This window comes from Bos mutus, chromosome 1 (genome assembly GCF_027580195.1).
Source record: "Bos mutus isolate GX-2022 chromosome 1, NWIPB_WYAK_1.1, whole genome shotgun sequence".
NCBI lineage: Eukaryota > Metazoa > Chordata > Mammalia > Artiodactyla > Bovidae > Bos > Bos mutus.
The window spans coordinates 67,908,062-67,920,968 of record NC_091617.1 but is presented as its reverse complement, the minus strand read 5'-3'; the positions used below and the strand labels follow the sequence as shown (position 1 = coordinate 67,920,968).

General features: G+C 42.7%; 1 protein-coding gene across 15 annotated transcripts in view; it reads right to left on the bottom strand.

Annotated features, from left to right (window-relative positions):
• Positions 1-12,907, bottom strand: part of KALRN (kalirin RhoGEF kinase) — a 692,774-nt gene that overhangs the window by 306,799 nt on the left and 373,068 nt on the right. For 12 of the 15 annotated variants that reach the window (XM_070370301.1, XM_070370325.1, XM_070370311.1 and 9 more), the window contains 2 exons: positions 9,426-9,634; positions 5,932-6,106 (listed from right to left, as the gene is read on the bottom strand). In XM_070370301.1, coding sequence (XP_070226402.1) covers positions 5,932-6,106; positions 9,426-9,634 — 384 coding nt within the window. The remainder of the gene's footprint in view (positions 1-5,931; positions 6,107-9,425; positions 9,635-12,907) is intronic. The other 3 variants (XM_070370318.1, XM_070370373.1, XM_070370377.1) reach the window with 1 other exon arrangement.

Genomic DNA, 12,907 nt, shown 5'->3' with positions numbered 1-12,907 from the left:
GTTTACTTTATTGCACTTATTCTGTATTTCCTTTGCAAAAGATCTGGATCCATTTAGAAAAGGATATAGGGATCCCAAGGGAGCCTACAAAGATCGATCCCAAACAAATCTTATTTTTTTTCTTGATATAGTTACTATGTTGGTGGGTTTGAGGCACATTATAACCAGGAGAACAGCAAGGCTTTGCAGAGTCTAACACTATCTGTGGAGGAAAGGGCTGTGAAATCGGACTAGAAGATGATGTGGCCCTTTAAGGAATGACTGTGCGGGCTGATGGCTCTGTGCCACTGAAGGAAAACGTCCAGTAAAGCACCACAGAGCCCTGCCTGACCTGGCCAATATTTCAAATTGCTGAAACACTGATACAATAATAAATTAAATATATTTTGATAGGCTGAAGAACTGTGCCAGAAAAAGGAGAATAAAATTTGAGAGGAAAAATACATAAAACACTTTCATTTAAATTTTTTACAAAGTCAGTGTACTGGAAGCATGTACCCAGAAAAAACAGCCAGGGGCTTTTGGGGGAGCAGAAGCATCAACAGGACAGGTGATAAGTCATAGAAACGTCTCTTGGGCTGAGTGTATAGAACACCAGCGTCTTGGACACACAGCTGCCCCAGGGTTGGTGGGGCCGGGGGTATAAGCCACCATGGATAACTAGAGTCCAGCCACCAGGGGGCAATGAGGCAACAATGTGGGCCCAGAAAGTGGGGAGAACACTGGGGTTATATCCCACAGAGAAGGGCCAACAGTGAAGAGAAGTAGTTATTGAAGTTTTAGAGGGGACTGCAGAAATAACTTTCACAATCTCAACACATTCTGGATAAAGGAAAAGAGGCCTATGACGAACATTTTCAAATATGTTAAAGCTTCCAAAAAGCGGGAGCAGATTTGTTTTGTTTCTCCAGAGAGCAGAAGCAGGAGAAAAGGGCAGAAGGAGATCTTGGTTCAACACAATAATGAGATCCTGAGTTCCCTCCTCTCCTGAACTCTGCTTCTGGGCTCTGGAGATATTCTGGTAGAGGCTGGATGGCATTCTTCAGAGATGCCAAACCCTGGCCATCAATTTTTACCTGTCCTCCAGGTGTCATCTTACAGGGAAACCTTCCACGGGCAGCCTGAAAAGCTAAGCGGTCTTGCCTCAGTGTTCTCATCGATCTGTAAGCCTGTCTGTGTCATAAATTATCACTATGGGATGGTTCTGTTTCTGCGGTTCTTCCCATCTAGCTCCCTGATAGCAGGGACAGTTTCATCTTCTGTGCCCGAAATAATTTTTGAGGCATAGTAGGTGCTCACTAAATGCTTACCAAGTTGAATTTGTTAGGTAAAAGACTGACTGAACAATCTCACTCAAGTATAAAACATAAGAGGCCTCTGCATACAACCAATCACAGAGTTGATGCTACCAGTGAATAACAATCGGCTTTCTCTCCTCTAGGAAGAATTTTCCTCCTTGAAGGCCATTTTCCTCTAGCCTCAGCCTGGCCCCAGCCTATCCCAATATGAACCCCATGGATTTAGAGCTGCTATTCCTTTCCTTACTCTGATTAATTGTGCAGATTAATTTTCAGGTACATTGAAAAAAACTCTGATTGTAATTACAGAGTCAGAAATTTAAAAGAAAGATTATAGGTGTGGCCCATTTTTCATAAAGTCCTTGTTTGGGTTTATCTTTCTCGGTGTCATTCCTAGCACTCTCCAGTATGCGTATGCTCATCGCAGGGGGCACCCAAGATTGCCCATTGATAACAAATAGAAAAATTCTAAGTATATAAATAAGCATATGTATGTACATATATATTATACACACACATATTTGATCAAACTACTAAAAAAAAAAAGATACAACAGTTCCCTGGACTTTCATAGTATACTGACCCCAGACTCTCACTTGTACCACATGGTAGATGGTGTGTTGGGAGGGCTCCTCAGGGGACACAGGAAGTACCTCAATACTTCAGACGACGGACTTTCTGGCTCATCTGTTCAGCTGCTTTTAGCACATTTCAAATTATTGCTCTTTTCATGTGCCCAGTTAAAGGGACTTATCTAGTTTTAACTAAACTACCCTTCACAAAAGACATGTGGCTTAACAAGGTTCCTCAAAGAAACTACAGTTTGAAGATAATACTGACTGTGAAAGCTCAAGAGAACTCAGAACTCTTTGGCAGCCATGTGACGGGGTAAAGAAACAATGACAATCTAATCCGATCTGTCAAGAAGCAGAACCAAAAAATAATTGAAAATTATCAAGAATACTATTTGAAATACAGAACTGCAGCTTCTGATGAAAAAGTCAAGCTTCCTTCGCCCTAAGGGCACAGTGAATTTTGAGATTATTAGTGACAGAATACATACATAATTTATAAGCTAACACAGATGAATATGTAGAGAGCTGAAAGTTCAAAAACAGTTTATTGAGTATATATAATCAAAGGAGTTTTGAGACCACTGACCTGTTCCTGTTTCTAAAAATATTTTCTTTCCAATCATTCTAATTAATTGTATAAAAGGTGAAATGCATGGAAGCATCAAAAAGAAGAAGAAATTTTCCATATTCTTACCATCACAAGATAAAGATTATTTGCATTTGGTGAAGTGTCTTTTCTAACTGTTTCTTATAATGTGTCTTTCACAGAAGGAGGCTGAACTTACAGGGAAAAAACTTTATAGAATATCTGTGAGTCATTGCTTCTGGTCTCCAGGGATGTGAAGAAGGCATATCAGGAATGCAGTCTTGGTTTTTTAACTTTTGCCTAATACGTTTGGGATAAGTGTCACTCTTAGCCGGGGACCCTTAACACCACCCCAAGTACTTCGGGAGCCATATAATTACATAAAAGGAGACTAGTGCAGCAACTCATGTCTTATCTTAGTTTTAAAACTATTAGCCCATGCTAGCCATCAGTGACATGGTTAAGGAGTCTTAACTTAGACTCCCCAGATGTGGGGGGCAGGCCTGCACTGGTCTTCAGTAATCCCTAGGAATTCTGAGTATGCCCATCAAATGCCTTCCTTTAGGGAAGGAAACCATAGCTGTGGGTCCTGCAGTGACAGGCTCTGCCCTGGCTTATATCAGCTCCACACAGCTCTCATTACAGAAACCACCCTCAGTTTCACACTCTGAATCTTCTCTAGAAGCTTGCCTTTTACCCCCACAGTGAAACACTAGCTGGCATTTGAAATAATCTCATCACCCTCAAATATAACTCTGACAATCTGACTTAAAGCAGAAATTTTCCATAGGTTTGGCAGGATTTTCATTCCTATCTGAGATGAAAAGCAACATTTCCCCAAGTTTGGGGCCACACCTGCAATGGGGAACCAGACCTCTGCTAAAACCTGGGTGCAGAACCAAATTCTTATTCCCCTCATTTGACCTATTCACTATTTTCATCTCCCTCATTTTATTAGACCCTTTACTGCTTCCTTACTTCAGCTTTGCTGCATACCAAGCTGTCCAAGTTGTCAGGGTGGGAGGGGAAACTTATACAACACAAAGGCTGAGAAATGCAAATCCTACAATTTAAATATCAAGCTCTTCTACTGCAACATTTAAATAGGATCAAATTTTAAGCTATTTGATCTATAGCCAACTTTATTTATTTATTTTTTTTAAAAGCATATTTTTTTTTCTGTAGGCTTTGGGCTGGAAATGGATTGTCCCAGAATCACTGCAGGCAAACACATCCTAATGGTGCCCGCAGCTGATGTCAATGGGTTACAGTCCAAGTGGTGAAGTGAAGCTAACCGGCCCATTGTGGAACTAAACCAGCAACCAGACCTCAAAACCACAGCCATCTCACCAAGTAAAGCTTAAACACCCAAACCCTAGGTTATTTCCTTCCCCTTAAGCATTTTTTGATGTGGACTTGGAATGATAGGAAAGTAAATAAAGAGCACAACAGCCAAATTCCCCCACCTGCTAACGTAATTCCCTCATGGATGTATTCACTCTGTGGGTGAAATGAAGTCAAGGAAAGATGGTGGGAGTGTCCGTGGCCAAAACTACTGCAACCAAACATCACCTCTGTTCATTTCTCACTCTCAATTATCACTCTTTCATCACCTTTGTCACCACACGTTCATGCCTTTCCACATACCAGTATCTCTAATTTTCCACTGGCATTTTCATTGTTCTTTCAATATATGTTTAAATACCATTTGCAACCTGAAATCACTATGAGTACCAGTTCAAAATAGATTATAAATAAAAAGTATAAATAAATTCACTTGAAGTTATGGAATGAGTTGGAAGGATAATCAAGACCTAGATTTAAAGACTTATCTCTTCCTTTATTTCAGAAATTGTCCAGAGAGCACCTTTTAGAACATGACATCTTTAAGTAAAAACTTGCAGTGGCTTCTAGGAAGCTCGGATAGAGGTGAAGGAGAGAAAGGTCAAAAGAGAGTCAGAGATAGGAAGGATTGCTCTAGGGATTGAAGAAGAGGGCTATTACTACTAAGTCGCTTCAGTCGTGTCCGACTCTGAGCAACCCCCTAGACGGCAGCCCACCAGGCTCCCCTGTCCCTGGGATTCTCCAGGCAAGAACACTGGAGTGGGTTGCCATTTCCTTCTCCAATGCATGAAAGTGAAAAGTCAAAGTGAAGTCGCTCAGTCGTGTCTGACTCTTAGCGACCCCATGGACTGCAGCCTACCAGGATCCTCTGTCCATGGGATTTTCCAGGCAAGAGTACTGGAGTAGGTTGCCATTGCCTTCTCTGAAGAAGAGGGCATCTGTTGTCAAAACAGCTTTCTGGCCTATAAGGGGTTGAAAATGACATTGAGACTGGAATACTGGAGCATTCAACATTTGAAGGGTTTCCCTGATGGCTCAGATGGTAAAGAATCTACCTGAATGTGGGAGACACAAGTTCAATCTCTGTGTCTGGAAGATTTCCTAGAGGAGGGAATGCCAACCCACTCTAGTATTCATGCCTGGAGAATTCCTTGGACAGAGGAGCCTAGTGAGCTACAGTCCATGGGGTCACAAAGAGTCGGACACAACTGTGTGACTAACACTTTAACACTTACATTCAAAAAAATAATAATTTTCCTTCCCAAACCAGTTCCACAGAAGTTTCTGTAGATATTGTTGGGAAGATCAATCCCAGACCCCCAGAAGCCTCAACTTGGAGGAGATGGCGGGAATGCAAAGTAAAGTTTTAATGAATGGTAGACAGAGAATTGATTTTCCTTCACAACACACCAGCCAGGAGCAAAGAGAAGACATAGTTTTTAACCATTTGCCACCCATAGGTGTTGAATGTTTTTCGCGGCTCAGAAACCCTACTGACCTGGCTTTAGTCACTGGCTTAAAGCAGAAAATAATAAAAGGTTGGTATTGTGTGGGGCAGACATTATTAGTAGGCATCAAAAGAGGACATAATTATACCAGAACACCAGATTCTGACCTTCCCAGGATGAGCTGAGGCGCTGATGAGATGAACCAGCAAATGACCTTTGCACACGCTTAGTTTCTTCACAAGCAGAAAGCAAACGAAGGACTGTGCCTTCCTTCCTCTGACTTCCTGGCTGCTGTGTGAGTCCATCCAACCCCTAATCTATAGTCACCTAATCTTAATACCTTCCTACTCAAGAAGCTATAGAATTTAGCAAGTCTACCTCAGTTGCCAAACGACCAATTCCGTGGTCTTCCAGGAACCAAAGTGCCAAGCAAGAGTCCAGTGAAACCAACAAACCCTTCCCAGTGGACTAATCCCAGAGACTGAGGAGAGGGCCTCTGCTTGGCAGTGGGGTGAAGGGGACTGGAAGGAATCTAACATGATGATCATGAATTTGCTGATCTCTAAAAATGTATTGTGATACATAGTCCCATCCAGTCCCCTTAGTCTAGCTTTGGGGCAGTACCCTTGGCCGGGAAGCAGCCTGCCCTCCACCTGCCCATACCTCCTCCCCACATCTACCTCAATGGTGTACTGCTCAAAGATGCGCAGCTGCAGGAAGATGTCCAGCTTGATCTTGCGTTCGTGGAACAGCTCCTCCATTTGCACCTGGGCGTCATCCAGCTGCTGCAGCACCGACTCTATGTGGCTGATGGAGCTACTATGGGGCGTCTTGTTGTTGGACACAGCTGAGTCCCTGTGGCACAGTGGGAGAGAGAAAGGAGGGGGCTTGCCATATTAAAAGTGACAGTGGAGAGGGAGTCTTCCTTGTCTCAGCAACGGGGATGGGAATCAATAGAGTCACTCAAGCAATAGGTGTTTATCAGACTCCTATTGTGAGCCTGGCACAGTCTGCCTAATAGGTGAGCCAAAGATACATGTACCCTCTTTGGGGTTCACAGCACTGTAACTCCGAGATTAGCTGCTGTCCTATTCCTCAGACAGAACTGTGACAGGAATCAAATGAATAGCACATGCAAAGGGGCTCTATAAACATCAATGAAATGGAATGGTTCCAAACATATATGTAGTCTAATATACACATATTTCAATATACACACACAAATACACATATCACGATACATAAAGGTAGACAAATTAAAAGTATATGGAAAAAATCCTTCCTAGTTTTAACTCAAAGGATCATGGTTAAAGTAAAATGAGATCATGGTTGCAAAAACTATTCATCCCCTTTATAATTCTATGCCAAAGTTATGGCTGGTATTATTTAATAGGCTTCAAGCTGTACTTAGGAAAGCTTGAAGCCTGGCTCAAATTCCTGATCTGACATACATGGGCTGGTGACCTTGGGAAATCTCCTCCCTGAGGCTCAGTTGCCTGCTGTAAAGTGGACTTAATAATCCTCACCCTGCTCATGGCATGGTTTGCTGTTAAATAAGATGGCATGTATGACCGTACTCTGAGACCAGGAATGTGCCGTATGAATGACTGTTAATTCTGAAAGATGTGTCAGGTTCTTACTGGGCACAGGTCCAGTTGGGGAAAGTAGAATCTAGGGCACAAGAGCCTGAGCAACGAACAAAGGCTTCAAAGATGATAAGCCCTGATTTGAGTGTTAGAAGAAAAGAATGAACCAAGTAGATGGGAAGGGTGGGCTTTCTGAGCAGAGAAGGTCCATACAAAGGCAGTAAGGGGAGATGACACATCACAGAGGGAATAAAGAGATAAACATTGATCGAGATAAACATTGATCTGCTGAGACAAGCAAGGTGGTAACACCTCCAAAGAGATCGTTACAATAGAAAAACTGGAATTCACTAAGTTAGATTCTATAGGGCCTTGAGTGAGTAAGCTAGAGCCCCTAGCCTTGAAAGAAACAGGCACATTCATTATCTCATGACATCTTGGTTTCTGATACAATCTAAGAAGTCAGAGGGGAAAGTCCTTAGTTTTGAATGCTCTCATCAGCAGCTTTTCTGAAGATCAGGTCCTTTTGGCCCATGTCTGACTCAGAAGCAATGGTATCTGAGCTCACACTGTTACTGGAGGGAGCACAAGACCAAGAGCCTGCCCTTCTGTCATCTAGAGGACTTACAGTCCCTCTCTTCTCACCTTGGCCTATTTGGGCATGAAAGCCCACCATGCACAGCTTTCCCAACTATGAAAAGAACTCAAGAGGAGTACCGAACACTATACATCATGCATTTGCTGAGAACAGCACTATTGAGAGGATGTGACTACTATTTCTGATGGCTCCCCTCAGTCTTTCTCTATCACTCAGCTTCCAGAAGGAAAAGGATGATTTCTGGCCCCTTTGTATAGCACCTCTGTCACTGTCATATACACTAGAATCAAAGACATAATGTAAAAGCACCTTAGGTGCTTCAGTGTGAAGAGTCATGAGGCCTAGAGAAGATGGGTGTGCCGGTGTGTGTGAGGCATCTTGCCAGTGTCTACTAGGAATTGTTTACTTTTTTCTTTGACTGGTCTTGATATCAAGGAAGGGAGCCTAGATGAGTGTCAGACTAGTGGAGGAAGGAACAGTCACCAGTGGTTCTTGTCACATGTCTGTGGTCCTCTCTGAAATCCATAGAACTTAAACTTGTAGGACAGGCATCAGCCATATCATTGTCTCCACCAACACTTAGTAGCCGTCAGCCTTCAGGCATGGTGCAAGGTGGGCAGGGCATCTGCCACAGACTCAGTCCCACAGACAGGCCAGCCAAGCTTGTGGAAAGCGTTTGGAAAGAAAACACAAAAGCCATGACATAATTCTAGAGTTGACAGGCTCCTAGAGTGAACTCCTTAAATCACACAGATGAAACAGCTGAGGCCCAGAGAGGTTAAGTCACTGCTCATTATTTGGAATTTTCCTCAGAAGCAAATAACAGTGGAGTTTCCTGTGCAGGCAGACAAAACTGTCATGTATTATACATCCATGAAGATGAACCAGGGGAAGAAAGGAAAGAGGCTGTCTTGTTAGTATGCAATAGGAGGACTCAGAACATGGCCTGTGAATGTTTGGAAAAGAAATGATCAATCCAACAGAAAAACATGCCAGGGCTATCTTAAGGTAAGTTCTTATTGTTTATTTAATTGGACAACTGGTTTGAGGGTGGGGGGTGGGAGGAAGCCCTCTCCTACTGAAGTAATTCCCTCTGGCCTCAGGATTGTCCTGGGTCTTGCTGATGAGATTATTACTATCTGGAGCTGGCAGAGGTCCCAGCACTCAGTGATCTGGGGATAGGAACAAGTCCCCGCAGGCAGGCATCATTAGTGCCATCAAATCCTATTTACATATCACCTGGGCACATGGCCGGTTGCTGAGGGCTTGCTCAAGGCCTCATGACACTTCATCTGAGGAGCTGATGCCCTTGACAGGGACAGGAAACTAGATACTGATACAAATGGAAAGGAGGCAACGGGGTGGATTATTAGAAATGAATATAAGGTGTCAGACAGGATTTTCTAAGATTTATTCTTAGCTATATTTGTTTAGGGCAATAGAGAAGGAGTTTTATTTTCTGGGTACCAAGGAATGGTAGAAAGGTCATATGTGGGTAAGCAGAGAGCAGAGTAGGACACATTACACACTCTCTACGTTCGCATGAGGCCAAAGGCAATCATTTGGGTCACATATTACTGACTGGAGCACTGGAATTCAGAATAGCCCAAGACCAGATGCCAAATAACACTATGTTCCATAATGGCTATTTCTTCACATGATCAAATATGCCATCATTCTTAATGAAGATGCTGTTTGTTTTCTATTGAATATTGCTAAATTTTTATTGTATTTATATTACTTATTGATCACTGAATAACATCTTCAATGATATACATAATTCTTTGACACATAAGAGCTTTTCCACTGACTACTTCATTCTAAATTCAAGTTGGGTATGGTACAGGCATTCTTATAGCTGACAGATGGAGAAACTGAAGCTCACACAAGACCACAAAGCTGGCTGCAGCTGAGCCAAGACCAGGACATGATGACTTATCTCGTGTCTAGTCCAAGGCATTTCCCACTGGAAAGCACCGCCCATGCTGACCTGGCCTCGCTGGGCTCCCCCAGGGAGGGAGGCGCTGACCTGAGTTGCTGGATAAGGTCTTCGCCCTCCTTGATGACATTAAGTGTGGCATCCAGAGTGGCGGTCTGCTGCTGCTGGAACTGCTTGATCAGTTCCTGGACCGCATCCACAGAGTCTGCACAGACATCCTCCAGCATCTCCTTCTGAAGGTCTTCCATCCATGTCCATAGCTGTAGGGGATAGAGAAAGCAAAGTCTACTCAGGTCACATGGGAGTGGAGGGCTGGGGTTAAGGGCAAGAGTGTGGAACTCAGGTCATCCAACCTACTCTCAACTACTCAGTCAATATCAGACTGTCCTTCTCATCAGCACCCTACGGGTCAGTTTACATCTCTGTATTTATATTCACTATCCATCTCTGCTAAGTTTACTCCATTAGTACAGGCATTCCCTAAGGACAGGAATTACCCTCTGCTTTATTTTCTAGTGATTCTGGAAAACTGGTCTTAGAGCAGGAAGCTCACTCATTTTTGAGAGAGTGGGAAGAACAGGAAACTGATGGACAAATTCTATTTCATCTTTCATAAAGGAGGACTCTGCACAGTTCCTGCAGATAGCTAGAGGCTGATTCCCAGAAATGTATCATGATTTTATAAATACGCAAGAAAGAATGGGATGTTCACTAAGAACCAAGTGAAGATTAATTAAGAAAATATGTGTTAGGCTAAACTATTTTTTTCTTCTCAGGACTGCTTTGTTGGTTAGAAAGTTAACTACTAAAGAGGTATAGCTTATCTTAATTTCAATATAAGACATTTCCCTCGTGATATTCAAGGTGATGAAATGCAGTCAGGATGATATTACTGGTCAGACAACTTTAAAAGAGCTAGTTCAGTTCAGTTCAGTCGCTCAGTCATGTCTGACTCTTTGCGACCCCATGAATCACAGCATGCCAGGCCTCCCTGTCCATCACCAACTCCCAGAGTTCAACCAGACTCACGTCCATTGAGTCAGTGATGCCATCCAGCCATCTCATCCTCTGTTGTCCCCTTCTCCTCCTGCCCCCAATCCCTCCCAGCATCAGAGTCTTTTCCAATGAGTCAACTCTTTGCATGAGGTAGCCAAAGTACTGGAGTTTCAGCTTTAGCATCATTCCTTCCAAAGAAATCCCAGGGCTGATCTCCTTCAGAATGGACTGGTTGGATCTCCTTGCAGTCCAAGGGACTCTCAAGAGTCTTCTCCAACACCACAGTTCAAAAGCATCAATTCTTCGGTGCTCAGCTTTCTTCACAGTCCAACTCTCACATCCATACATGACTACTGGACAAACCATAGCCTTGACTAGATGGACCTTTGTTGGCAAAGTAATGTCTCTGCTTTTGAATATGCTATCTAGGTTGGTCATAACTTGCCTTCCAAGGAGTAGGCATCTTTTAATTTCATGGCTGCAGTCACCATCTGCAGTGATTTTGGAGCCCCAAAAAATAAAGTCTGACACTGTTTCCACTGTTTCCTCATCTATCTGTCATGAAGTGATGGGACCAGATGCCATGATCTTCATTTTCTGAATGTTGAGCTTTAAGCCAACTTTTTCACTCACCTCTTTCACTTTCATCAAGAAGCTTTTGAGTTCCTCTTCACTTTCTGCCATAAGGGTGGTGTCATCTGCATATCTGAGGTTATTGATATTTCTCCCAGCAATCTTGATTCCAGCTTGTGTTTCTTCTAGTCCAGTGTTTCTCATGATGTACTCTGCATAGAAGTTAAATAAGCAGGGTGACAATATACAGCCTTGACGAAGTCCTTTTCCTATTTGGAACCAGTCTGTTGTTTCATGTCCAGTTCTAACTGTTGTTTCCTGACCTGCATACAGATTTCTCAAGAGGCAGATCAGGTGTTCTGGTATTCCCATCTCTTTCAGAATTTTCCACAGTTGATTGTGATCCACACAGTCAAAGGCTTTGGCATAGTCATTCAAGCAGAAATAGATGTTTTTCTGGAACTCTCTTGCTTTTTCCATGATCCAGTGGATGTTGGCAATTTGATCTCTGGTTCCTCTGCCTTTTCTAAAACCAGCTTGAACATCAGGAAGTTCACGGTTCACATATCGCTGAAGCCTGGCTGGGAGAATTTTGAGCATTACTTTACTAGCCTGTGAGATGAGTGCAATTGTGCGGTAGTTTGAGCATTCTTTGGCATTGCCTTTCTTTGGGATTGGAATGAAAACTGACCTTTTCCAGTCCTGTGGCCACTGCTGAGTTTTCCAAATTTGCTGGCATATTGAGTGCAGCACTTTCACAGCATCATCTTTCAGGATTTGGAATAGCTCAACTGGAATTCCATCACCTCCACTAGCTTTGTTCGTAGTGATGCTTTCTAAGGCCCACTTGACTTCACATTCCAGGATGTCTGGCTCTAGGTCAGTGATCACACCATCGTGATTATCTGGGTCGTGAAGATCTTTTTTGTACAGTTCTTCTGTGTATTCTTGCCATCTCTTCTTAATATCTTCTGCTTCTGTTAGGTCCCTACCATTTCTGTCCTTTATCGAGCCCATCTTTGCATGAAATGTTCCCTTGGTATCTCTAATTTTCTTGAAGAGATCTCTAGTCTTTCCCATTCTGCTGTTTTCCTCTATTTCTTTGCATTGATCACTGAAGAAGGCTTTCTTATCTGTTCTTGCTATTCTTTGGAACTATGCATTCAGATGCTTCTATCTTTCCTTTTCTCCCTTGCTTTTCGCTTCTCTTCTTTTCACAGCTATTTGTAAGGCCTCCCCAGACAGCCAAGTGTAGCTATTTGAATGGAATAAGTACTGGAAATGATGAGGAGTAGAACTGAATTAGTAAATTAATGGATTGATAGCTCTTCCTCATAGTGAAAACAGGTGGCCTTCCATGGTGCTCCACTTCTAAATGCTCTCAGTGAGCATTTTCATGAGTGGTGGAGGGAAAGACATGTCTGATGTTTGCTTAGAAACAAGGAATCTTCCCCTGGTTAGCAGAAAAGATAAGCTCATGACTCTACCAGGAGAAAAGCCAGTGGAGAGAAAAAATTGATGGAAGGAGCCAGAAGATGCAGACTGTGACTGCTGTTCTTCCCATAACCTGTGGTGTCTCTGAGTACATCACCTGTGCTTGTCAGACTTCACGTGTAACATAGGCTGAGGAGAGCATAAAGTAAAAGTTAACTTACAGTTCTAACATTCTGTAGGTTCTCCATGTCAAAAACATGGATAAACATCCATCTTAAGAATATTATTTCATCTTGCTAGTTCTCAGTATGGTAAATCATGGTGTGGCCTTTGTAACAAGGGGTTAGAAAAGAGACAATAAAGAGAGACAAAAATAATCTTCAGACTTTTGACAAGTTATTCTTGTCCTTAAGAGAGTAAAGGCCTTACGTGTGACATAAGAGGTTGAGTTCATAAAACTAAGAAGCCCTGGAGGTAACAAATAAAGGGAGGTGTTCTTTTTGGACAGGTAAGAACTTCTCTGAGCTTCA